The sequence below is a fragment of the Drosophila busckii genome, chromosome 3R, assembly GCF_011750605.1.
Source record: "Drosophila busckii strain San Diego stock center, stock number 13000-0081.31 chromosome 3R, ASM1175060v1, whole genome shotgun sequence".
Taxonomy (NCBI): domain Eukaryota; kingdom Metazoa; phylum Arthropoda; class Insecta; order Diptera; family Drosophilidae; genus Drosophila; species Drosophila busckii.
Window position 1 is genome coordinate 7,142,556 of NC_046607.1, and position 27,102 is coordinate 7,169,657.

The 27,102-nt window shown below is 37.9% G+C and overlaps 1 protein-coding gene across 1 annotated transcript; it reads right to left on the reverse strand.

The window, feature by feature from the left end:
• Positions 1–12,789: 12,789 nt before the first annotated feature.
• LOC108603722 lies at positions 12,790–20,544 on the reverse strand. Its single transcript, XM_017992761.2, has 2 exons — positions 19,496–20,544; positions 12,790–16,916 (listed from the first exon to the last, which is right to left on the reverse strand). Exons 1-2 carry the CDS (start codon positions 20,405–20,407, stop codon positions 14,619–14,621), a joined length of 3,210 nt encoding a protein of 1,069 aa, XP_017848250.1. The 5' UTR covers positions 20,408–20,544; the 3' UTR covers positions 12,790–14,618.
• Between the last annotated feature and the right edge of the window lie 6,558 nt (positions 20,545–27,102).

Here is a 27,102-nt window from a genome sequence, read left to right on the forward strand (position 1 = left end):
AATTGCCAGCTTAAGTATGTAAAGCTTCATGTTTATTGTTTGCTCTTGGAAAATTACGTGAAAATAATTTACCTTGCGCGGCGTCAACATTTAAATGAGCCAGACAGCTGTCAAAGTCAAAGGCGCGCCCGGCACAGCGAGTGTCGCAAACAGCAATCGAAATGTGGCATAAATATTTCCAACTCATTTATTTACAGCATCATTAAAATTTTCTACCTGCTGCACGCGGCGTAATTAAGGCCCACGTCTTTAATGTTTAAGTCTAATAAGTCACATTGCTTACATTTTAATGCTTTAGACAGTGCGCAGTGCAGTTGTCTGCCTAACATGGCGTATACGCAATTTGCTTGATTTAAATTTATGTGCATTTTAATTGTTGCCGCTCGCTCGCAGCATAAGCAGTTGTTGCTATTCACAGGCATCAGCTTAAAAACGGTCTAGACGCTTTTTGTGCTAATAAATTAAAATGCGATCTGCATAGTCCATGGACTAAGCGCACCCACTATAGACTGCTTGTCTTTTGTCTGCATTACACTTTTTTTTTTGCCATTGCCACTGCCACACTGCGGTATACCATATTTTTTGGCTGGTAAACAAAATATTGGAAGTACACACACACACACACACAGTTACAGTTGCTCACATATGCTTGCAGCCTTGCATGTAAGTGCCTCGCAAACGAATATCCCAACGCATATGCAACTTTCTAGCATGTCTGGCGAGCTTTTTTAAATACTTACCAAGTCATACTATTATGTGTGTTCATTTTGTTGCTAACAAAAAGTAAAAAAAAGTAGAGCTGAGTACGTTTTGGTTTTTCACCATGGCGATGGCTTAATGGGCAGAGCAGAGCACAAAGCGGAGCAAGGAGAAAAATGTCAGCTTGGCAAAAAGTTTTTAAGTGAAGTAAATGCGCAAAATGTTTATTCAAACTTCATTTTAGCAGCAACTTACATACAGCAGAGTCAGAGTAAATTTCCTAACCCCCCATTCCCTTCCCTGCCCTTTGCTTTGCTTAACGAACTTTCATTTTTGCAGTTTGCTCAGCTGCCGCCTAACTAAGCTTATTTTTGCCAATGTCTGCTTGTTGGCTGCGACTGCACTTATGTATTTTGGCCTGGCCATAATGCTGACTATAACCAGTTTACATTAAGGGCTAAAGTTGGGTGTGCGCCTGCTTCTATTAAAGTCTTTCAGCTTGCAATATGTCAAATGCTTATTTAAAACTGGCTGTACGCATTTATAGTAAGAAATGGAAGGATACTTTAGGGCTAGTTAGAAAATCGGTTAATAAGAGTCTTATGTCTTTAAACTTAAGGCTGTGGCCAATAACATGGTATCAGTTTATCAGATATTAATATGATTTGTATTTAAATTGGACTCGATTAGTGGCTATAAAGTCTTTGCACGCATTATAAATAAATAAATAATAATTATTATCAAGTTGTCTCTTAAATTTTAAAGCGTCTTTTGGGGAATTGAAGTGCTATAATTAGTTAATTAAAATTTATATGTAGGGATTGGTTAGTACAAATATATATTATAATTAATTGGCTTGTTGTACGTACAAACTAGAGTTAAAGTCGTCTTCAGCGTTATTCTTCTTTCAAGATTTTTAATATAATCTATGCTATGCTCAAAAACATCTTTACTCTCTCTCTTTCAATTCGCGACTCTCTCTCTATATTGAAATTGCTGCTGTTTATTCTCAATTAAGCTGCTGCATTCTCATTGAATGTTAAGCTGCTTCTACTTACGCTCAACATTATATACACTAATCCCAATGTCATTCTCGTTCTACATAAATTTTTATTTTATATGCATGCTAGTCCGAAATGAATTTTTGGACACTTATCTATGTTTATTAGCAGCGTCATGCGTGTATGAATTTTATACTATGAAATATCACTTCCCTAAAGTACGGCTGTTAGCAATTGGTGATTATGTTGGTGATTTGAACAATAAAAAATTGCAGCATAGGGAAAATATGTTTGAATTGACTTAATAAATAAAACTACATTATAATTCTTATGATATAATAAGCTAATCGATGATCGAGCTCTAAGCCTAATATTTTCAGTATTCAACAAAAGAATTATTTCTTAATTATGTTTATATTTCCAATAAATTTGTACATTTCAGACTGGCGTTAGTCTGTAGCTTATGAAAATTTTGAAGTTTTTGAAAGTTGCATCAGAAAAATAATTAATTAATGTTTAGAGCAGTGATCAATATCTTAAACTTTGACTAACAATTATCAAATCATTGAAATTGGAGCGCATACGCATAACGCAAGTTAAATAAATATTAAGCAGCGAACATTATATTAAAATTCCAAATAAATTATTAAATCATTGAAATTCATAAAGCATTTGTCCAAACTGATGTGTTAAACTTAACAATTATTAGTTAATATCTAAGTTTCCAAGTAAAGTTTACAACCTTCATGAATCTACAGAGTGTGTTTGTAGTGTTAGCTTCTGTTCAAAGCTTTGAAAAAATTCATTACTCTCCCGATTAACGTCGCAGCTTTTAGAAATCTGTTGCCACAAATTTGAGAGCCAAAGCCGCAATCCCAATGGCCAAGCTCATTATCAAGGGCGTTGTCTTCAAAAGTAAAGGAGTACTCATGTTCAAATTCACACATCTTTAAATTTGCTTTGTAGTATCTTTTGGAATCACTTGGAAATCTATTAAGAACTGATATGATAAATAAAAGATTGAGTAATGCAATTCCAATTATTTTAAATCTTTAAAGCTGCAGGTTATTGTAGATTTGGTGAGCTCACTAGTGCTTGGTAATGAGTTTGGCAGTCAGATATGCCCAATTAAATTTCAATAATGGTCAAGCAAAGCTGTTGACCGGTAACTAGTGCATCAATGAGTCAAACTGTAGGGTGAGCATCAGTTACTGGTTTAGTGTAAGCCATGTAACCACATTTACGCATTTTGTGCCACTGGCGCATATTAGATTGTGCCATGGCTTTTAATGGGCCAATATTTGGTTTTGACTACGCCAACCGCTAATTATACGCAGCAAAGGGAAGGGAAGCGGGGGCAGGCAGCAGCAGCAGCAGCCGCAGTAGAGTAAGTTGCATAAATTGGGACAAACAAAACATTTTGGGACAAAAGTTGCGCATGAAATATTGGTTTGTTGCATAACTTTTTGTACAACTGTAGAACCAGCATATGCTAAACTATAACTGCGGTAATTATAGTGCAGCTAATGAGCATACACACACACACATAAAAAAGAGATCAAAAGTAAATACGAAATGTGAGCACCAATATAAATTAAATACTCTGCTCCAGTGGCGAAGGCCTGCGGCTAACTTTGTGCGAATAGATGAGTCTCGATGGAGCTCTTAGTAGCTGTTCCTGAAGTCCGCATCTGTGATCTTTATCATATGAATGATAGTCGTATGTTTAGTGTTGCTTGTGTCACGATCGATTACACTGACTTAAATTAACTTAGACTAACTTACATTACCCTCAGTCTACGCTCAAGCTTCTTCTATTTTTATACACTTTGACATTTTTGTAAAAAATGGAAAAGGGTATTATGAAGTTGTGTATGTAACAGGGAGAAGGAGGCGTGGCAGACCGCATAAAGTATATATATTCTTGATCAGCAAGACAAACTGAGTCGATGTAGCTATATCCGTCTGTCCGTCTGTATGAGTGCGTGTTCCTCAGCAACTATAAGAGCCAGAGCAATCAAATTTGAAATTAGTCAACTTTAATTTGTCCACTTGTTTCTTCTCACTTTTCCTATTCTTTCCATCACCTGCGCGCCGTCAAACTTTAGAGTTGCAGTGAGTAGCATGAGTTGCAGCTACGAATTCTAACCGCACTAGCATTGCTGGAGTTAAATAATGCAATAGTCGTTTAACTACTGTTAACTTATATACTAAACAAAGTGTAAGTGGGCGTGGGCGTTTGGCTGTGTCAATTTATTTGGCAAACATAAGTTGCGCTATCGGCTACAAACATAACGGCATTTGGTGGCACGCATAAATATGTCGCTTAGAGTCGCTTGTTGCAAGTTTCAAATACTAACCAACTGCCTGTGCTGCATGCCACTGATATGGGGCACATAGAAGTAGCAAGAAGCTGCTGCTGCTGCTGCCAGTTGATAATTTTTTATATGCGTGTGTGTGTGTGTGTGTGAGTTTAATTTTGTGTGTAACTGTGCGCGCTGCTAGTTGCATATTAAGCTGCTTTCAAATATTAAATTAAACAGCGGCAAAGGCAACGGGGGCAGCAGCAGAAACAACAACAACAACAACACCTAAGCCTGCAGCAGCAACAGGACACAAAGCGCACGCAAGGATTATTATTGCGATGCAGCAAAAATGAAACGAGTAGTAAACTGCTGGGGCAGCCAGTCAAGGCATGCGCGCAACATGAGAAATTTTAACGCAATTTTAAACGCATCAATTTCATTTTGTGAAAGCTAAAAGCTACGCTTGTTGCATGTGCAGCGTGTACGGATTTTACAACATGACGTGGACGCTTGTTATGAGGCTACTTAGTGTTGTTGTTGCTGCACTTGATGACGCTGCAGTTTGTGCAGCAGCTGCCTAAGGCCATGACCGAAATTGATTTTGTGCAGTTGCAGCTTAAAGTTGCAGCTCTAACTTGAAAATTTAAGCATAATTTAAATGCAATTGACCACAAATTTATTTTATATACAAATGGCAAACTCACAAATTTCACGCGTAAATATGCGAAAATATAAATAAAGAAATATAAACAATAAAAAAATTACATAACCACATAGTGAAGTCAATGTTTAGATTGCTTAGCTTGAAAATATAAGAAAATGGCAAATAAATATAATGCAAAAAAATAAAATAAAAAAACAAAAACAAAAGATAAAAAAAAAAAAAAAAAAAATAAAAGTAAAAAAAAAAAAAAATCCATCTATGTATAAAAATAATAAGTGAAAAATAATAATTAAAAAATTAAATAATGTAAATAAAGATATTAACATTGTTGGTATAAATGGGGCAGGACTTGAAAGAAAAGCTACGTAAGTCTGCTAAATATAATATATATAAAATAAAGAAAAAAATACATAGTACATAAAATTATAAGATATTAATTACTATATACAATAACATAATATTATATTAAACAATATTATAAAATAACCAACATCACATAAACAAAATGATAGCTAGACGTACATTAGGTAATACATAAGATACATTATGAAAAAAATGATAAATAATATGGAAATTATTACTATGCTAAAGAAAATATTTAACAAAGTCATGGAAGAAATATATAATATATATATAGAAAATATAGTTGATTAAAGAATACATGATATAAAGACAATAACAGAAAAAAAAAAAATAAAAAAAAAAAAAAAAAAAAAAAAAAAAAGAATAAAATAGAAAATAATTAAAATATTCGATAATATAATAATATAGAAATATAAAACAAATTAATATAAGACAACAATATTATAGAGAAACATGAAAATACATATAGAAAACGAAAAAAAAGAACAAACACAAATAATACAACAAAAGACAAAAGAAAATAATAACATTTGCAAGCATAAACAAATATAAAAAAGATAAAAAAATAGAGAAACAAAACAGAAACAACACAGACAGAGACCAACACCGCTCTTACCCTCTTCACTATAATTTTAACATAAGTCAACTTGCTTGACCGCAATAAAAAAAAAAAAAAACAGAAAAAACAAAAAAATAAAAAAAAAAAAGAAACAAATAAAAAATATAATGAATAAATACCATAAAATAGAAATAAAAAAAACAAAATATAATAATAAATTTATAAAGAAAAAAAAACAAAAAAAGATAAAAAAAAAATAAAAAATAAATATAAATAAATTATAATACCAACACAATATACATACCAAAATACAAATACCACTAACACAAAAAAAACACAAACAAATAAAAAAACATAAAACAACCAAATCATATAAATAAAAAAATACCAAAAGCCAATAAATAAGACATTCAAAAGACAACATACAGAAAGCAAATAAATAAATATTAGGAAAAAAATTCCATAATAAATAACAAAAAAGAATACAAAAAACTAGACAAAAAATAATAAAAAAGAAAATAGAAAACAAAGTATTCTATTTAAAAATTTGCAAATAAAATGCAAATGAAAAAAAAAGTAAATAGATAGACACATTTTTGCTTACCAACCGCTCACTAAAGACAACAATACGCCTTAGCAAATATAAAATAAGAATAAACAAATAAATAGGCAGCTCTTATTGTTAAGGATTGAAGGATGCACAAACATATCATAAGCTTTAGCATATCAACAAGCCGCAACTTCAATTATTATTTGCTTGGCATTAAAGCATAAATTTTGTATATCTGCTGCATTCAAATCGGGTTTGGTTTGGTCTTGTCGCTTCGTTCGATTGAGCCGTCTACGCAACATTAACAATTCACTGTCCATATATTTGACAGAACTTTTCAATTTGCCAGCAGCAGCATCTGCACTTAACATGCGCGAGCTTTCTGCTTCTTCTTCTGCTTATTGTTGTTGTTTTTAGTTTTTCTGCATGTCACTCAATGTGCAGCTTTTGCTTATGGCCATACTGCTGCATAATATAGACTCTGACTTATCGCTGCCAATGCAGCCTGCCACACACACACACATAGAAACACACACCTGGCAAAACTTACTGACAAGCGTTTTAAAGCGTAGTCAAGGCTGTCACATTTTTTTTCGAATATAAAACATAAGCATACGAGCAGCAAGTCACTGACAACACGGTAAAAGTTTTCAACTTTACTGCAACGTGCAGATAATCGAGATCTTTGTGAGTGAAATTTATGATTTCCGTGTGCTGCTGCGGCGCAAAGTTTCGTATACGGCGTATCTTTCGAACATTACGTTGTAAGCTTGAAACTTGAAATTAAATGCATTAAATTTGTAAGTATTTTGTGTATTTTATTAGCGCAAAGTTGTAACTTTACTATTGAATAAAATACAACAAAATAATAGTAATGATTATACAATACATATATAGTATATAGTTGCCAGCTGATATTTTTAATTACTAATTACTACAATTGGAAACAATTAAAAATTAAAGTGCAGTTTTGCAGATTTTTAAAATAATTATAAATAATTTAAATGCGTAGCTTATTGTTTGTTAACTTTCTATTTTATTTAAGCCATTTTTCTTCAAGAAAGATTTCAATTATTAGCTACGAATGTCTTATATATCTACAATATTTATTCTGATATTTAGGATGAAAATATTACAAGTTTATTTATGCCAATAAATATTACATATTACAAGTTTATTTATGCCAATAAACCCAGAAAAAATCTAAAATCATTCAATAAATTAAAATAATTGACAAAAATTGCAAATAATCCAAAAACTTTGCTCAACCCTTTACAATAAAATTTGAATAACTCCACATTTGTGTTAAATCATAAATCGTTGTTTGATAATAATTGACCAAAATGAAATAGAATTGTATAATCTAATTGCAATAACCAATCACCAATTTTTAAAATAATTATAAATAATTGAAATCCTTAAATTATTTTTTGTAAATTTTGCATATAAGCCATTTTTCTTTAAGAAAGATATCAATCATTAGCTGCGAAAGTTTTATATATCTACAATATTTATTATATTATTTGTATATATTTTGCATGAAAATATTAAGTTTATTTATGCCAATTAAAATCATTGAATAAATTTAAATAATTGACAAAAGTACTTTGCTCAACTTAACATTTGAATAACTTCACATTTGTTTGACATTTTTGCAACATGATTCGTTGACTGTTAATAATTGACCAAAATTAAATAGAATTGTATAATCTAATTGCAATAACCAATCATTATTTAACAGCTGGGCAGCAAACACATCAAAATTTAATATTGAATATTTTATTAGATTTACTCGAATGTTATTTACGGCTGCAGACAGGTTCAGGTTAGACCCGTGTCTGCCATTTCTGTTGCTTAGACTGCTGTCAGAGCTGCTGCTGCTGCTGCTGCTGCTGCGTCTGTGCCTTGAAGCGAGTCTGAAACAATGTCCTGCATGTTGTGAGATCAAAGCGTCCTGGCAACCCTTTTGTGTCTGCGTCATCATTTAATGCGTCAAGCTCGTTAAGCCCCCAGACGTGCATACAAAAAAATGATGAAAAAATAAGGACGCCTCTCGTTTCAAACAATTGCAAAAAGGGATTTAGCAGCGAGCTTAACGCCGTTGGGCAGCCAATAGATTGATGGTCAGTTGACAGTTGTCTGGCCACAGAGCAATAGAAATTGTGCATTTTCAATATTAAATTGAATATAAATTTTTTTGTGTTAACCACCGCGCTTCGCAACATAATTCAATATAATAATTTATAAATTGTGACCACTCGACCAGACCAGAGTACAGTTCCCTTGCTCCTTTTGTTGTCTGCTCTTTGGCAAATGTTTGCTATTGAAGAGGATTTTATTAATTACCAGCGACCACAGCAACGAGTTGCATGTTGCATGCCGCTGTGTGTTGCATGTCGCTTGTGGTTTTCGTTTAATTAACATTTATTATTGTGTTTATTTGCTGACAAAAAGTTGCTCAATTGGCATTTAAAATAATTTATGATGCGCAGCATTATTTCAATTTCAATTAAATTTAATATTATTTAAGAGTTAACTGCACTGTAGCTGTATGTGTGTGTATGTGTGTGTACGCTTAGTTAAATCTTAATCAAGCCGCTTTGCTGATTTCGATTTGTGGCACGCATAATAAATGACAAAGCCGAACGCCAAAGTTAAATCAGCTACAGAGCGAGGAACTCAACTCGCACCAAAAATAACACAAAAATCCACTCAAGTGGTAAACCAAGAAGTACTGACAACGTACTAGTGTGTGTGTGTGTGTGTCTGTGTTTGTTAACTGTGTATATTTTTATATAATTCAGGACAACTTTGAGTGTGTGTGTGTGTGTGTGTGAGTTCTTAACTGATTTCCCAGCGCAAACAAGTTGGCTCTCTCACGTTGTTGTCCTGCTTTTGGTTTTGCCGGCGTCCGTGCTTGTCTCACATAAAAATACAAAGTTTATGTTATGAACACAAATAAAAACAAAAAAGCACACACACACACACACACATACATACATGCATACAACAATGCTCGGCAACAGCATAAAGCGAGTAAAGAACCACACAAAACGTATAAAATACAATAAAACCAAATAAAATATATGCATAGTACGTACGAGTGAAAGTACACGTCTGTGTATGTGTATGTGTGTGTGTGTGTGACAAGAACATTTGCAACTTCAAGAGTGGATGCTGTAAAAGCCAGTCCGGTAAATATACTTACTCAATTAGATGACACTGATTTGTATTTTCATTTGTCTGCTCCACCTTTTGTTCAACTGTTGTTAATGGTTTTTGATTCTGATAAGATTGCTGTATTGTATTTTAAATAATATTTTATAATTATATAAATCAATAGTAATTATAGTAAAGTAAAGTAGTTCAAACAAATTATTCAATTTGATTATATTAATTTATTTTAGTCTTTTAGATTTTATACGTTAAGCTTAGAGCAGCCAGCCCTAAAAAGTATGCTATATGTATATTATTCATCTGCTTGACGGGTTGACACCATTTGCTCTAATGATCTTTATGATTGTTTTAACACCTCGATCTCGTGGATCTTGAATGCAATATTGATATAATTTCATATTTATTAAAATAAGTGTATAAGAGAGTGTGTATAAATTAAATTTTAATTGTTCAAAGCGTATACAGAGTCCATAGAGTCTGTTGCGCCTGAAACAATTGTCCAATTGGATTTAATTTGTAAGCAGATCGCATCTTTAATATCTTTAAGCAGAGCTGTGAAACTGTTTAAATTTGTAAAGCCTTATAAATATAATTGATATGATTTAACAAAAAAATAAGCATAAAAATCATTTAAACGGCTTCTATAAAATGTAGTCTAAAATTTCTTTAGTCAATTTATAGAAAGCTCGAAACTTTGAGCGACTTTATTGCTTGGAATATTTATTTAGGCCGACCAAGAGTTGCAACCATCTATAAAAATATCTCTTGCCATTATAAAATTGTTGTTTTGAGCGTCATCTGAATTTCTACGGCATAAATACTTATTGACAATAGAACAATTTGCTTTAGTTACATTGAACTCAAGCTAAACGGACACTAAAATTTAAAAACGACATTGCATTGAAATCTTTAACTGCTGATGAGTAGCTGGCACCTGAGCTAACTTAATAAAATGATTTTCTGTTAAAAGTGAAACAATACGACTATTTGGCGCAAAGGGGTCTGTCTGGCTCTGGAGCTGTGAGCATATTTGTAATAACTTCAACTTTATGACTTTAACAATGTAAAGCGTGAAAAAACGAAATTTGTAAACTCACCTGGGCTGTGTGTGTGTGTGTGTTTGTGCCCCCATGTGGCGCCACAGCTGGCGGTAGTGACATTCAGCATAGTGTTATGTTAAGCAGCAACAAAAAAAAAGAAAGAAATCCTTGTGAATTTTAAACTTTAAATTGAAAAACAAAACTTATAGCGCATGGGAATGCACAACGCTGCTGATGTTGCTATTGTTGTTGGTGTTGGTGTTGCATGGGCGGTGTTTAAATAAAATTTGTCACAGCGGGCAGAGGGGCAGGAGGATCCACACACACACACACACACACACATACGAATTGTACCTCTAGTAAACATAAAACGTTGCACACTTCGGGGACCGACGCCGTGCGCAACTGGGCGACAATAAAAACCCAAAGCATAGTGAGGGGCAAAAGTCATAACGAGTGCAAAACCATGAAATGAAATCGTTACCGCCCAGCAGAGCAGCAGCAGGCGAAGAAGAGCCTCAAACTGCTGCTTTTTGCTCTGCGCTTCTTCTTCTTCTTTTTTTTTGGCACTCTGCACGCAAATGTTGCAAAAGGAAGCTTGTATACTATATATATATAATGCGAATTTCTTTTTTTACATTTGACATTTGCTTTTATGCACAAAATGTATGTGTGTGTGTGTGTGTGTGTGTGTCACATATGGTTGCTATCGTGTGTTGCTCCCTCGCGCATTTCGGCTTGCACTGAAATTAAGCAATGTGTCCCTAGCGAGTACCACGTTGCGTATACGTAATGCGGCGTCGGCGCTGATGGCGCTGCATTAAAAATGAATGCAATTTAAAGTTGAGTATGCCGCACACACACACACACACACACAAACACGCGCGTACGCAAATGGCCACAAAAATTGCTTGCATATTTATAAACAAAAGCATAAAAAATCAAGTCAATTTGTCTTAGTTTTTTGTACAGCACGCGGCTTTGCTAATGGAGCAGCCATTTGCAACCACCACCAGCAGCTTCAAAATCAATTAGATGCAAGTTTTTTGCTACACAGGCAAACAAAGTTGCCGTAAATTGAATGAAACTTAACAGTTCAATGCTTTTGTCGGCAATTATTCCAGCTCAGCTCCAACGCAGTCAACGTTAAATTCATTTGCTATGCCGCTGTCAATTCTGCAGCTCATTAGTGCAGACTTTTACATAGACAGAGAAGTTGGATTGGATTGGCTTTGCTTTTGTCTTCATTCCATTTGCTGAGCAGATAATTGAAATACAGCGAGCGAGCGAGTCTGCGATTTGAGCCTAAAAAAACGTTGCTAGAAACAGAAATAGGTCAAGCTGCTTTTGCTTTTTAGCATGCAGCACAGTTTTATTTATATCATTAACCTTTTTATGGGCCCCTGACAGTTGTGCAAATTTCATTTGGCATTTGCGGCCGACAACGTTAACTCATGGGAATTTTTTCTGTGTGTGTCTTTTGTTTTTTATTGGCGCCCAATTTGGTTGCAATATTGAATATTTCAGCTCTGACCAGCAATTCAACGAGGTTCGAACGCTAAGAAGCAGCAGGCGAATGAAAATGAAAATGCCAATTGACTTTCATTATGTGTAACAGTTTACGCAACGGGCCAGACATAAAGACATATATGTGTGGGATGCTGTTGCTTGCCATTAACTGATTGCACTTGGCTATGGCATAATTGGATTTCGAAATAAAATATTTTTTGCTAGTTGACTTAAGTATATGTTTGCTTAAAATGAAAATGCTTTTGAGTTTTTGAATTTTTGTTGTTTTATTTGTTTGGTTTTTCATTTTCAAAGTCATTAAAATTGTTTTTGTCACACACACGAAGCTCTCACAATAATTTGTTGTCGCCTCTGCGTACGCTAAACTAACGTATTAGTTGCTATACAATATTATAAACTATATATCTATAGATTGTTTTAAATATGCCATAAATACAGTTTAATGTTTGATTAATTTGCTTAGACTTAGTTCCAACAAGCATTTTCCACACTCGGCTATTAAATACAATAATTTTACTATATACATATAAAACTATGAAAATGCAGTTGGATTTACATATGTGTGTGTGTGTGTAGTAGAATATTTAAACTCTGTAAATAAAATGCATATTTGTTTAATCATTATTTGTTTAGTTTTTTTTTTGTATTTGCGACTACCAACTATGCATCAAATATTTGGCAATTAGTTTTTGTTATCCGTGTGTGTGGTTTTAATGCCAACAATAAAATGCGCAAAATTAAATGTAAACATTTATGTTGCGTCGTTTAATGTTATTATTGAATATATATATATTTATATTTATGGGCTTTTTGCTTTGACTATTAAACACAGTAAAGTTGTGTAAAATTTAAATATTTATAAACTACACATACAATTTAATAAATCTTTTACAACTTGCATTTTAAATGTACAGAGAGAGCTTAGTTAAGTTTAATTATTGTTATGCAGTTTGTCAAAAAGTACAACCACAGACTCTAGGCCAGACCACAAAAGGCAACAAACTTAATTGAACATTAACTTGGCTGCCTGGGCCAGTAACTTTATTAACTGAAGTTACGCTTGACTGCGACTGCGACTGCGACTGCGAGTTGACGCCCAAAAGTGTCAAATATCGAATTAACTCATTGGGATTTTCTTCTGACGCTTAAAGGTTTAGTACGAGAAATAAAATTAAAAAACATTCTGTAGTAGCCAGAACCTTCATTAAATTTGACAATGGCCTATTGTGTGGCTTTTGTAGCCAAGTTTAGTGCTGAGTTGGCGCAAAATATTGAGCTCAAGCCCTGACACTTGCCCACTTGGAAGTTATTTAATTAAGATTTTGTGTGTCCTACACTGAAGTGTGTGTGTGTGTGTGTGTGCGCTTGTTGTTTGCTTCTAACCTAATCCCATCCAATTGGGGGCGCAGTTTTGTTGGTCAGCATTACTTTAATTGTTGTTAGCTCGCTTTGCTCGGCATTTCGGCATTTGTGGCCGAAAATAAATCCTTCTGAATTGCTTAAGATGAACGCATGAACGCCTGCTAACAATCTCTCACTCTACAAAACGCAATATCTATAGCTCTATAGCTCTATCTCTTTTTCACTGGCACTTCCTGTTGCTTGTCGCTCGAGTTACACAAAAGCAACTTGAGCAAAAAAAAAAAAAAACTGTGGCTGGAACCACAATCTTGGCACAACTTTTTATCGTGTCTTAATGTAATTGTTGTGTTTTGTATTTGTACTTTACTCTGGCTGCTTCTTCTTCTTCGCCTTTTTGTGTGGTGGTGTCTTGTAATTTGATTTGCTTGGCGCATTATTTTGATGTTGGCTGCCCTCAAATAGTTTAGCGAACATTTCACATTTGCTACGGCTTTACACCATATGCTGGTCAATTTGTAAAATGAGTTGTCGCCCCCCCCATTTGGGGGGTTGCTGCTTGTTCGACAAGTGCTAAATAGGGTGAGATAAAGATATCTAAAGCTAAAGTCAGCAGCAGACAAAGTCAAAAATGTTTAATTAAATTGCAATTGAGTTGAGTTAAAGCAAACTCTGAAGTGTCTGCATGGCACAAGTGGCACAAAAAATTAAATTACAACATAGTTTTAGTTTTTAGTTTGCCAAACATGAAGTGGAAGAGCGAGAGAGAGAGAGAGAGAGAGCGACAGACACAAATTGAGCGTCTTATAAGCTGCTGTAGGCATTTACGAACTTTGCCATCAACAAAATTGTTATTTAATACTTTATCGATATATCATTTTTATATGCATGACTATCAAAGCACTTAATCTTGGCTTACACACACACACTGACACACACACACGCGTATAAAGTCAACTGGCCGCAAGTAAACTGACCCAAATCTGACCACAAGCTGCACATCAAATTGAGCGGCAGTCCGTGGCGCATAAAAAATTGCTGGCGTTGGCTATTTAGGTCTGGTATGGTCTGGTCTGGTCTGCTGTATGCGGCGTATACGTAACGTAACGAAACTTTTATGACAAATTGTTGCTGGCTAACCTAAAACGCTAAGAGGCTTGCCACCCACAACGAGCCATAAATCAAGCTAGCTGGCGCGACTATGTACATTATATATGTTGGCTATGACTTATATATATATAGAAATCTTTATAGAGAGAATTTATGCTGCAGCTGCTGACTGCTGTTTGGCTTTATGACTCATTTGGCTTTAAATTGTTGTTGCAGGCTTATTGAAAGGGCGCATATTGTCGCTGGCCAAACACGCTTTGTCACCAAAGTCCCAGACGACGCGAGCTGGGCGCCATTAACTTGCTGCGCAGCGTACTTGGAGCTTGACTGCCGCCCAGCTCTGTGGCTGCCATCTGAGCTGAGCTGCTGCTGCTGCTGCTGTTGCAAGTGTGGCCCGCAGTGCTGAGCAGCTCCATGGGCAGATTGCTGAGCTGCGCGCTGGCCGCTGCTGCGCCGCCGCTGGGGCTGCTGGGCGCCATTTCAATGTAGTAGCTGTCCTCATGACTGGGCGACTGCAAGCTGCTGCGACTCGAGCTGCTGCCGCTGGAGCTGCAAATATCCGCCAGCGATGCGCTATAGAACTGCAGCTTCTGTTGCTCGCGCTGCAGCTCACGCGCCTGCAAATTGTGCAGCGGCGAGCTGTAGGGCGCTTCACGTCGAGTGCTATGATGCCAGCTCTGCAGGCGCGCAGGATCCCCAGCAAACTGTAGAAAGCTGTGCGCATCGTCTGGCTCGCTAAGCTGCCGCTGCTGCTGCTGATGTGGGCGTGCTGGGGCATGGCCACGTGCCCAGGGCAGCTCACAGCGATAAACATGCGCAAGTCCTGCCAGCAGCACAATTACTAACACACAAGCAATGAGCAGCATTAGGCCAGGATGCGTGTTGCTGAGCGTTGCCGACGGCTGTTGGCGTGTGGCCAGCAGCAGCTGCGCGGACTTGGAGGCTTCAGTTCTAAGCTCTACATAGGCTTGCAGCTGAGCGAATGTGCTAAGCGGCTGCTGCACTGCATTGGGCGTATTGACGCTGCTGTGCTGATGTTGCTGCTGCTGCTGCTGTGGCTGCTGCTCTGTAGTTGTTGTTGTGGCTGCATGTTTGGTGCTGTAGGTCATCTGCTTTATGCTTAATGTTGGCTTCTTCTTGCTTGGCTTTGCTGGCGCCTTTATGTCGCCATTTATTGCTTCCGTTTGTCGCTTATCAGTCGCTTCCTTTCGTTGGCTTGTGTCCAATGTTTCCGCATCCGCCACTGTCGCTGTGCCTGGCAGCAACAATTGCTCCGCATCGACCAGCAGGTTGTCGCCCTTGTGCATGAGCAATGGCGTTCCAATTAGATGGCGATCTTTAATGTGCAGCTGCAATGTTGCATGTTTATGTTGCTGCGGCAGCGTCTTGCTGCTCTCTTGACCGGAAGTGTCAGTTAGCGTTGCTGTTGCTGCTGTCTGTTTTAATAAACTGTTGGCAACATTATCAAAATGCTTTTGTTGTTGAACTGAATTTATACGCGCCAAAATTGTTTGTGGCTCATCGACTTTTGTAGTCGCTGCTGCTGTTGTTGCTGTTGTGGTTGCTGTTGGCATTGCACGTCTCGCCGGCACAATTGTTGTTGTTGCTTGCGTTGTTTTAAGCACTTGCTGCATAGAATTTACAGCGATTGCTGCTGCTGCTGTTGTTGCTGCTGCGGGCTGCGTTGCCAAATTGTTTGTGCGTTTGGCTGTTGCTGTTGTTGCTGTTGTAGTTGGCATGCTTGGCATTTTCACTAACGAAGTTGTTTCAGCTGGCCCCAAAGTTTTTGTGGTTAGCAATGCAATGTTGTTGGCAGTTGATTGCATTGCTGTTGTTACTGTTGCTGCTGCTGCCGCCGCCTTTGACTTTTGTACTTTTGGCATAGTTCGCTCTGTTGTTGCTGCTGCTGCCGCCTGCTGCTGCTGGTTGCAAGTGGGCGGCATTGATTCAACGGGGTCATCGTCTGCTGCTGCACTTTGACCGCAATGACTGCCAAACTGTGCATAGAGGCTCGGCAATTGTGCATATTGTGCCCTCAAGTCAATGGCGGCCAGAACGCTTAGCTGACTGGGACTGGGACTGGGACTGGCGTCTGCTGAGCGACAAGGACTTGCCCATTCGGCAATGGCCAGCAAATCGCTGCACTTAACCGGATTATCCTCCAGCAGCAAATCGCGCAGCTCTGGCAATGTATGCACTATGGACTGACTGACGCTCTCAATGCCCGCCGACTGCAGATTGAGCGTCAGCAGCTTGGGCAGCGGCAGCGCGGGCAAGTAGAGCAAACGATTGCCGGACAAATCGAGCGTTTTCAAATTATTCAAGCCAGCAAAGCTGTGTGGCTGCAGCTCCAGAATCTGATTGTGTTGCAGGAACAAATGTTCCAGCGCCGGCGGCAAGCTGTTGGGCACACGCTGCAGCGCATTATGATCGAGCAGCAGCAGCTCGAGCAGCTCCAAACGTCCCAGCGCATCGTCCTCCACGTGTTTGATATGCGCATGCGATAAATCCAAATATTGCAGCAGTGGATAACTGTCCAAGTCGCCGCAGTTAATTGCCTGCAAAGCAAATAAAAGTGGGTAGAGAATATTTAATTACAGTTTAGTCAAACCAAAAACAAAATTAATTAGCAGCTCAAGTTGCTGACAATTTGATTAGTAAGTGAATGACTTGCTGACATTGTTTAAAAATTAATGCGAATCAGGCGTTATAATTACTTCAAAAGGCTGGCGCGTCAGTTTGAGCAGCAGCTGCAGCCGCTGGCGTTGACTGTCTGGCTGGTCGAAAGTAAACATAGACGCGACTCATTAAATGAGAAAGGCAGAGCCAGACTCTATCCCTGGGGCGAGTTTTGGGCGGAAGCGCAGCCGTTTGCCATAATTTAGCTATGAAAAGGCTGCGCGTGCTGACTGCCGATAAAGGCATAATGGGCAGATGGCAATAGCAGAGCAGAGCAGAGCAGAGCAGAGCAGACAAATTAAAATGCCTGCCTGTTAGCACAGGCAACAAAGCTGCCAGCCAGCCCAACCAGCAATTGCAACTAGTTACGGGCTCTGTGTGTCTGTCTCAGCTGCTTGCTTGGCTTAAATGTGATTATGCTTATGCCAATTATACTGATATTATTAATGCGCCGCCAGCCAAGCGTTCAACAGCTTATGCTGTTGTTGTTGTTGTTGCACCTTTTATAGAAAATATATGAATTAAGTTGACGCATTTGTTGCTGCTGCTGCTTTTTTTTTGCTCCCTATTTACTTCAAGTCGCTTAAGCTCAGTTAATACCACAAGCTGAAGCCTCTCAACGACAGCAGCAGCAGCAGCAGCAGCAGCAACCGACTGCAGCTGCGACATAAATGTATTTGTATGTAGGTAAATCTGTTTATGCTGTTCCGTTTAGCGCTTATGGCCTTTGTGTCAAGCCAAAGCTGCAATCCCTTTTAGCCAAACTGACTGGACTGGACGCACACTAATCGCCAACTTGTGTTCTTGCCTGTTGTTCTGCCACTGCCACTCAAACGCGCTTCGGTCCGGCTCACTCATTCACTGTCTGTCTGTCCGTCCCTTGTGACCACTCCCGGGTTTATTTAGTTATTAAGTCTTGCGGCGCCTTTTGTTTCGCTTTGTTTGCCAGCGCATTTTGCAAAAACAAAAATAACATAAAGCAAAGCTGTGTGAAGTGCACTTTACTGTTCCCATTGTGTGGCCACATTGTGATTTTAATTATGCTCTAGCACTGACTAAGTGCCTGTCCAAGTGGCTGTCTAACTGCCTGTGCTAGCAAAACGCCAGCCAAGCTGCAAAATTAAATTCAAGCACAAGTATTTCCCTTTTTTTCATATAACTAAATAAGCAACACTGATAAAAAATGCCCCTCGCATTAGCGGCAACATTTTCACGCTTGTTTAAACGTTAAGCTGCTTGGAAAGTTAAATGCAGTTTTGTTTAAACAAATTACAATTTGAGCTGCCTATTATTAAATATTTTAAATTACATTTGAAATACTTTTTGATGATCATTTACAATCGACTAGCCATTTATATGAACTACGAATATAATAATATGTTCTATGGCCTATGACTTCTATAATAAATATAATATGTATGAATAATATGCATTATTTTTTATTAAAAAGTGTGCTGGGGTTACGCTTACATAAAAAAAATAAAGCTGTGGGGCGCTAACTTCTAAGCTAATGTAAGAATTTTGTTGACTATGCAAATCAAAGCACAATGAAATTGATTGCAATAAAAACGTTGAAGGTGCTCACAGAACTTACTGCTGATATATAAGGATATAGCAATTTATATCAAGATAGCAATTTCCATAAAATAAAACTTACGAACGCGGCAGATTTTAATTGAGAAATAGAAGTTTAAACATAGGTGCGTTTCTTAGGAATAATCTGCACTTGAAATCCACAGACGTTACTGCTGATATATGAGAATATAAACTGTAGGGCTAACTACTTCCAATTTACATAAAATTAAGCTTCAAATATGCATAAAAAAAAAGCAACCTTGGGGTTGCTTTATCTTTATATAAAAATCAAAATGGTGCTTTGCATGTCTTGTTGCTAATTCGTGGATTAACTTTATTATAATAATTTTTACAGTGTCCCCACAGGCTTTTATTGTGTTTCCTTTAGTTTGCTTGTAGTTTACGCAAATTCCATTACTTTATAATTGTTATGGCTGTTGTATTTATAAAAAGCTTTTAGCTTGCCTCACACTAATAATCAATAATAGAAAACTTCCTGTAAGGCTGCCCTAACACATAAAATTCACTTTAAAATTCAATAGGGCTGCGAGCTCAGCCCTTCCAGAGCCAGCAACGCATATTGCCTGGCTGCTGCTAACGGAAGTGAGTGTCGGCAGCAAAATGGCGGCGGCGGCTGCTGCAAAATGTAAAAATAACAAAGTGTAAATCATACGCTTGGGTGAAATTTTTGCGGGCGCACTCAAGCACGCAGCCGCAGCAGTGACGAGTATAAAAAAAAATGAGAGCGAAGCAGCTGCTAATTAATGACAGCGCAGCAGAAGTTTGAGTATGTGCGCGTTAATTGGCGGCAAAGCGCGTCATTAAAACGCTTCATTAGCTCACAGGCGGCCTAATTGATTACGTATACGTATAAAAAACTTACCATAAGCCAATTGTGTGCAAGCTTAAGTGTGCGCACCGATTGCGCTAGAGCTGCAGGCACCTGGCACAGTCCAGTGCCGCTGGCGTCCAACTCCTTGAGACTCCAGGAGGCAACAAACTCCTGCATAGCAGCGCCCACAGCGGGATTGTAGGCAATGGACAGACTAACCAAGTCGGGTATGCCCTGCAGCGCGCGTATGGCGCTGCCGCTTAGCTGATTGTGCGACAAATCCAAATGCTGCAGATTGGGCAGCGCCAAGAAGGTTTCATAGTCAATGTCCGTGATGTTGTTGTGGCCAAGCAGCAGCGTTTCCAAAGCAAAGGCATTAAAGAAGGCCTGCCTTGAAATATTGCGCAGCTGATTGTGCGCCAGATTCAGTTGCTTCAGTTGCGGCATGCGTTGCAGCAAAAAGTTGCTGGGCAGTTGACTCAAGCGATTGCAGCCCAGATTCAGTTGCATAAGCGCAGCGGCAAGCTCAGGCGCTGTTGTTAGCGAATTGTTGCTGGCGTCCAGTTGCTGCAGCTGCGCAAAACTGCGCAGCTTGAGACTGCGCAAGCGATTGCGACTCAAGTCAATGCGTGTTATAAGCTCCGTTGGCGCCTGATAGTTCTGCTCACTGTCATAGGCGGTGAGTCCTTGTTGCGTTAGATTTAGCAGCTGCAGCGGCAGACTGAGCTCGCGCTTGTGCAGCTGATGCGGCGCTGCTGCGCGCAACTCGCCGCGATAACTCGCAGCTGCATGCTCGTCACGCAGCAAACGCTGCACGCTTGCGTAGCTTAGATGCTGACGCGCTAGTTGCTGCTCCTGCTGCGCTGCTGCTGCATTGGTTAACTGCAGCGAGCTGGCCGCGACGCAGAGCGCAGCGCATAGCAGCAGCAGGCATTTGGCCAATAGCTCACAGTTTGTCAACATCTCGTTAGCAATAATTGCTCTCTCTTTATTTCTTTCTTCGTGTTTGTGTGTGTGTGTGTTTGGCAGCTGTCTTTTATTTCACTTAAAATTTATGCTTGGTACGTGCGCGCGTTTAACGCTTTGCTCAATTTTCTATATTCTACTAGCGCCATTTATGCATGCATACACGTTTCTATATATATATATATATTCTCGACGTTGCTTTTACGTGCTGTCAACGTTTGCAGCTGCTGGCGGCCATGTTGGTTTCGCTTATTCAAAAAAGCATTGCCTACTTTGCAGCGCTGCCTCAGTTAAACACTGAATTTTTAATTAAATAAACTTGCGCCATCAGCTAGACAGCAATTGTTTTGTGTTTTTTTCTTCGCTTGTTGTTTTGTTAATTGCTACACAATGCTTTTTTAATGTTGCTGTTGTTGTTATTGTTGTTGCTGCTGCAGTCAACTGTCGTCACATTACAATTGTCAATTGTTCCCTTGGCGCCTTTGGCTCGTGCTGCTCGAACAATCTGTAATAAAACGTGAAAAAAATGTGTAATTACGCTTGTTATGGCTCCAAATGCAAAGTGCAAATGCAAAAGGTTGTTAATAAAAAAAAAGAGAGAAGGTAAAAGAAAAGGTAAAGCTGCTTTTAATTTGCGCTGCGTGCTTTTTAGCTTGTTGTTCGACTAGCTTAACGACTTGAACAGCGCTTTGTGCGCTTTGACTTAAGTGTTATTTTTATGTTGATTGCAGCTAATGAAATTATAATTTCAGCACGCTTAGCCAGTCACAGTGACCGCACACACATATATGCATGTATCTCTCTGTCTGTGTGTGTGTGGCCATAAATCATTTAACTGGGTCATTTCATTTCCGCTGCAGACAAAGTGACAGGAAAGCCACTGCGCCTAGCAGCACAAATGTGACTTGTCAACCGAGCTGGAGCTGCACAGTGGTGCAAAATTTGATTTACTCCTAATGACGTCACACAAATGTTCACATGTGAAAATTAATTTGTCAATGTCTACTTAAGGCCTAAATTGCTGTCGAGTCCCAAAGGTACTTGGACTTTTGGTTAACGCTTGTACGCATATTTTTATATAGAGCAATTTGTAATTCGGTATTTGATTTGCTGTTCAAGCGTTAAAGCTAAAGCAATAAAATGTTTAGCACAAATACACACAGACATACATACATATGTATATATGACTGGCTGTGTGTGTTGAGTAAACAAATTTATAGGCATCGCTGGTTTATGTTAAATTTATTGACAAATATCATCAAGCAGCTGACATTTCATTTCATTTTGGCATTTTGCTTACGCAACAGTAAAGCGTGTGCCATAAGTTTGGCGACAGCAAACAGACAGACAGACGAACGGACGCACAGACAGCCCAGTCAGTTGACATGAAAGTCGATTTAAAAACATATATGTATGTACATATCTAAACCAACAACAAATAACAGCAATATTCAAGCAGCAGCGCCAGAGAGGCAGTTGCTTGTTGTTCTTGCTGCTAAGATTGACGTCCCCCCCTTTAATGCGCCCCTCATCAGTCACTGCTGTTGGGTTTGCTGCTGCTCTTGTCAGTTTATTTTTGAGAGCGGGGCTGGAAATCAATTTGTGAATTGCTCTGCCATATTTTTTTTAGCAAACTTGAGGGTTGCTTTAATGCTTTTGCTTTGCTTTCGTATTGCATATTTATAACACATATGCTTTGGTATGCTACAAGCTGCTCGGTTAATCAAATACAGTCTGTGTTGCTGCTGTTGTCTATTGTTGCAGTTGCAAGATGCCACAGCACAGCAGTCAAGACGCTGCAGAAGCAGCAGCAGCAGCAATAAAGCTTTGCTTTAAATGGAAATCCAGACTATGCGACTGTGCAAAAGCTAAAATTGGATTTTTGCCGGCAGCAGCAGCAGCAGCAGCCAGTGCAGCTGCCATATGTCAACGATTTATTTAAAAGAAGCAGCAGCAGCAGCAGAAAATGAAAAAAAGGAATTTAGCTGCCGAACTTGCTACGGAGCTTGGGGCGTGCAGAAACCTTGAACCGCCATGACTATATCAGTACGCAAAGCGCACATTGCAAAATGCAAATGCCTTTGTGCATAGCAAGGACAACGTTGTCTCTCATTGCATTTCATTGAGTGCCTTGCCGCACAGCAAGCCAGCGCCAGCTCCAGCTCCGTTCCGCTCCTGCAGATACTTTTGAGCACTGTTGCGCGCTCAATTGTGCAACAAACTACAACAGCAACAACAGCAGCAACAACAACAACAGCAATTGCAGCTGCTTTATTTGCATGCACTTGCCAAGGGTATGTCAAGATTTGCAAGCTGCACAGCTCATGATAGGGAGCTAGCTGTATACACTGCTGGCTGATAACTGTATTAATATAGCAATGTGAAAGCTAAGAGAAAGTTTAAGTGCGGACAGATCATTGGGAGAATTGTTGCTAGTGAATGAGAATAGATTGTTCTTCAAAGTAGATTGTTCTTCTACAATAAAGTAGCCTTTAGTTTGATTTAAGTAAAATATTTGATGCCATAATAATATGTAAATATTTCTATTAACTTAAGCCAATCAATTTTTATGTAACTGCTGATTAAATGTAAGTCTTCTAGTTATTTTTACTGATCAAAGTAAGCTAAACTGATCCATTGTTTTAATCGCAAATGCAACTATCGGTAACTAACTATTAATTATTATAACTAAATACAAACTATAGCGACGATTGTTTTTCTCATTTGTTAGTAATATTTGAATCGAATTTCGTTTATATTCATTCATGTTAAGTAATTTTCAAGCTATTTTACGATCTTTTTCAACTCGAATAGAAAGTTAAGTTATTTTATTTATTTATAACTATGAACAGTCGATGAAAAAGATAACATAAAATTTTTAAAATTAAATTTAAAAGTATTTAAAATTATGTTTTTGTTTTTAAATTTGATTAAACTTATAAGATTGGAGTGTTAAACAGACCCAACATTCGTTGCAAGGATTGGGGAAACCCTAAAAACTCAAACAGGTCTGGGTTAGTGTTTATTAATAGTTAAAAAAGTCAAACTAAATCTTTTAGTAATACAATCAGAGGCCTTTGTGTTAATAACAGAATACAGTTTTAATCATTTAAATGACTCAAAAAAGGCTTATCAAGCTGATTATTATCAAAGTTTAGTTCCGAATACCTAAGCTTGTAGGTATATTATGAAATTTTTGATCCTATGAGAGTATTTTTATATAGTCGTATCATAAATGAATTCGTTTTCTAATCATAAATGACACTTGTGTAGTGTTTGGTTCTACAAATATCATGTATTGAATTGATGAGCGTTTAGCAAGTTTATCTTAAATGCTCTTCACTATTATTTATTGCTTTTTACGAAAACGATCTGTACTGTCTCGCTTTAAACTCGCTACTCTCTTCATTAACTGCTCATGCTCAAGTTTATGTTAAGCTGCTGTGGGAGAAACTCTTCTGATATATGTGCGTGTCTTCTGCTGAATTTGTTCTACGCTAAATATAAAACTTGCATATAAATACAATAACCCTTTGCACAAAATAAATTTAAAAGATTGTATAATGCTTAAAATATTCGCCCCTAGAGCATTGAATTTGTCACACTCTGAGCTTTGCAACCTTTTCTTGAATTTTTTGTTGCTGGCATTTTATTTTTTATGCTATTCGTCACGCCTTGCTGCAGTTGCTCAACAGTTTTGCTGTCTCGCTGGCGTATACATAATACAGTAAGCAATGTCACTAGCATACAAGTGTGTGTGTGTGTGTGCGAGCTGGACTGCTCAGCTCTGCTTGTTGTTTTTGTTTTAGTTTAAGTGCGCTTCCTGCATTTTGATGCATGTGGTCTCTGCTCTCTGCTCGCTGCTGTTTTAATAAACTTCCGCTTTAGTGCTAGAGCTTTATTGAGCATGTTGTTGGTATGGACTGGTAACTGGTAGTGACACATTTGAGTGCGTACAACTCGTTCGGTGGCTCAGCAGCAGCAGCGGTGGCAACTGTGTCAATGTCAACATTGGCAGTACGTGCGAAATTGTTTGGCATGCCAATGAGCGTAAATCTTAAAGCAAATTGTCCAAGACTTTGGCAAACAATTTGCGTTCGGGAATACTTTTTGTAATTTTCGGGGGCGATATGCGCGAATCTGTGAATCTCGCGATTTGCTGCGCATAAAAGTTTTCAAATTAAAGTTTTTGCTTCAAGCTTTTGTCGCTGTCAAGCGAACAATTTGCTGAAATAAATATACGCATATCGATTTGGTTTGGCAGAAAATCAATGCGAGTCGCATTAAGTTTTATACAAAATAATGTTTTTAACCGTTATATTGCTGTCTTTATTAATGCCCAGTGGCAATCTCTTGGCAGCAAAAAAAGACAGAAACACAACATATAAGTAAAATGCGTAATAAACTTGTTGTTCTTTGCCTTTTCTGCTTTTACATACATCGTATGTTGTTATGAGAGCTTTTTATTGTTTTATTTGTGTGCTCAATCTTTTGTTGTTGCTGCTGCTGCTCGCTTTTATTTGTTAAATTGTGTAGTGAAAAATTGCTCAAGGCTTTTTTGCTTTTGTATACAGCAAGACGGTTGGGCCCAGGCCTTTGGTTTTATTTGGCTTTGGTAGCCCCCAATGTTGGTTGCTCCCAGCATAGTATGTACTACTATCTCAAAGGTCACAAGCCCCAAGCGCTCAGGCTCAGGCTCGCCCAAACAATTTTTAATAAAAATGTAGACCGAACCGAGTGCTGCTGAACTGAACTGAAACTTGATTCTGTGGGCTGTGTGCTGTGGGGCGCTCATTTATATTGTCTTGCAGCTTGGCTTTAACCCCTTGATGGGCTGGGCCAAAGCTTTTTATGAAATTGCAAAAGTTTTTCAATAAATCTGCATAAATTGTTGCCAAGCGCGTAGCACTTGAAAAAAATAAATAAAACCCATGCATTAGTCAATATTAATTTGCTGTAGCCAATTCAATATTTGGCTTTTTTTTTAAACATGACACACTTAGTAAAGTTTGTGTATTGCATTCTGGTTAATTCTGGTTGATTGCGACAGCTTGGAGACTGTTCCGACAGCTTGTGCTTGCTTTTGTGGTTAGCCCCACTCATATTTCGTTGTCAAGTGCCCACAATGATTTTCTAATAATTTGGCAAATTGCCTTTGCCTGACCATTAAATCTGAGATACGTGTGGGCCTGTCATATAAGGGCGCTCAGCTGTGTGGTCTGCTCTACTCTCGACTGCCTGCAAACTGATAGCTAGATAACACACACACACACACACGCGCACACACACACATGCGCACACCCACGCACTTGCAGTCATAGATGCTTAGCTATAACTATGACAAACGGCAGGACAACTGGGCATTATGTGCTCCAAATTGTCACTGCCAGACGCATGTATATGTGTGTTAGTGTGTGTGTAACGTGAAACCTTTGCCAGGCAGCAGCGCTGTTGCCAATTGCTTTAAGCATTGGCATCAAGCGTTTAAATCTTCACTTTGCTGCAAATAGTATAAAATCAATAAATCGCCCAGCGCTGCGTTTTTTCTCTCTGCTTCTTCTTCTTCTTCAAGTGGTTTCACATTGCACTAAAAATCTAACAAAAATAGCAACTTCAGTAGTGAGTGTGCGCGCGATCTGTTGCTCTGGGCTACTTTTTGTTGCTTTGCGTCAACAACACGAAACAAAACAACAAGCGTTGAACTTAAAGCAGCGTTGAGTTGCTTAAAGAAATGTCAGTTGTGTATAAAGAATCTACAGAGTTTAAGTTTTTAGTTTTTTAAACTTTGCACTCAGTATTCAGTTCTATTTAAGCAAATTGCTGAGCACTCTCTACGATTTTATGCTATTAAAAACTTTGTTAAAGTTGCTTTAAGTTTATTAAAACAAATTATTATATGTCTCTATTTGAATTCATATTTGTGCTTAATTAAAAAAGCAGCAATCAATTTGCATTAGAATTGCATAATGCTGAGCTTAGCAATTAGTTGAAATGAATCAAACTAATAATAGTATGAAATTAGATGCGCAAGTAATTAGCACAATATCAAAATATTTCATTGTGCAGCGTAATTCAAATTTAGTTTAGTCTAAAGTGAATGCGTTTAAGAATTTGTCTATTCATGCAGCACTGAATGCATTTTTAACATCTGAAAAGTGTAAAGAGAGCAGCTAAAGTGAATCCATTTACAGTCATCCATAAAAGTCAAATCAATAAAGCAAATTCAATTTCGTTTTAGCACAAATTCAATTTTCAAACATATTTTGTAAGCTTAGCAGTAATGCTTTAAGATTTAAAACTACAAAATTAAAACTCGCCTTTACTACAAATGAAAGCTCAGCTTGTCAACTCAGTTGCCGCTTTATATGCTCTACTGTTGCTTTTGGCTGTATCCTTTAATTTCCAGTGCTGATCGATTTGATTAAATTATATCATACACAACTGACAATTAACGCTTGTGCTGCTGCATAAATCAACGAGCCGAACTCCCAACCCCAACTCAATTTATAAGGCAGGCACTTGTCAGTAATACGCGCCATTTACATTAATGCACATTATGCTCAATTTTTCAAGTATCAAATTATGGAGCACAGCTCGAGAGGCAGAGCAGACAACAAACTTTAAATTTTTACGACATCATTTCATGGGCCACAAGGCAAGCCTAGACAAAAGCGCAGAGAAACGCAAACGAA

Excerpts from the sequence above, each read along its gene's own strand:
- LOC108603722 (XM_017992761.2), bottom strand. The coding sequence starts at position 20,407 with ATGTTGACAAACTGTGAGCTATTGGCCAAATGCCTGCTGCTGCTATGC. Across the intron at positions 16,917-19,495 it reads TTGCACACAATTGGCTTATG|GCAATTAACTGCGGCGACTT; the intron begins GTAAGTTTTTTA and ends TTTGCTTTGCAG.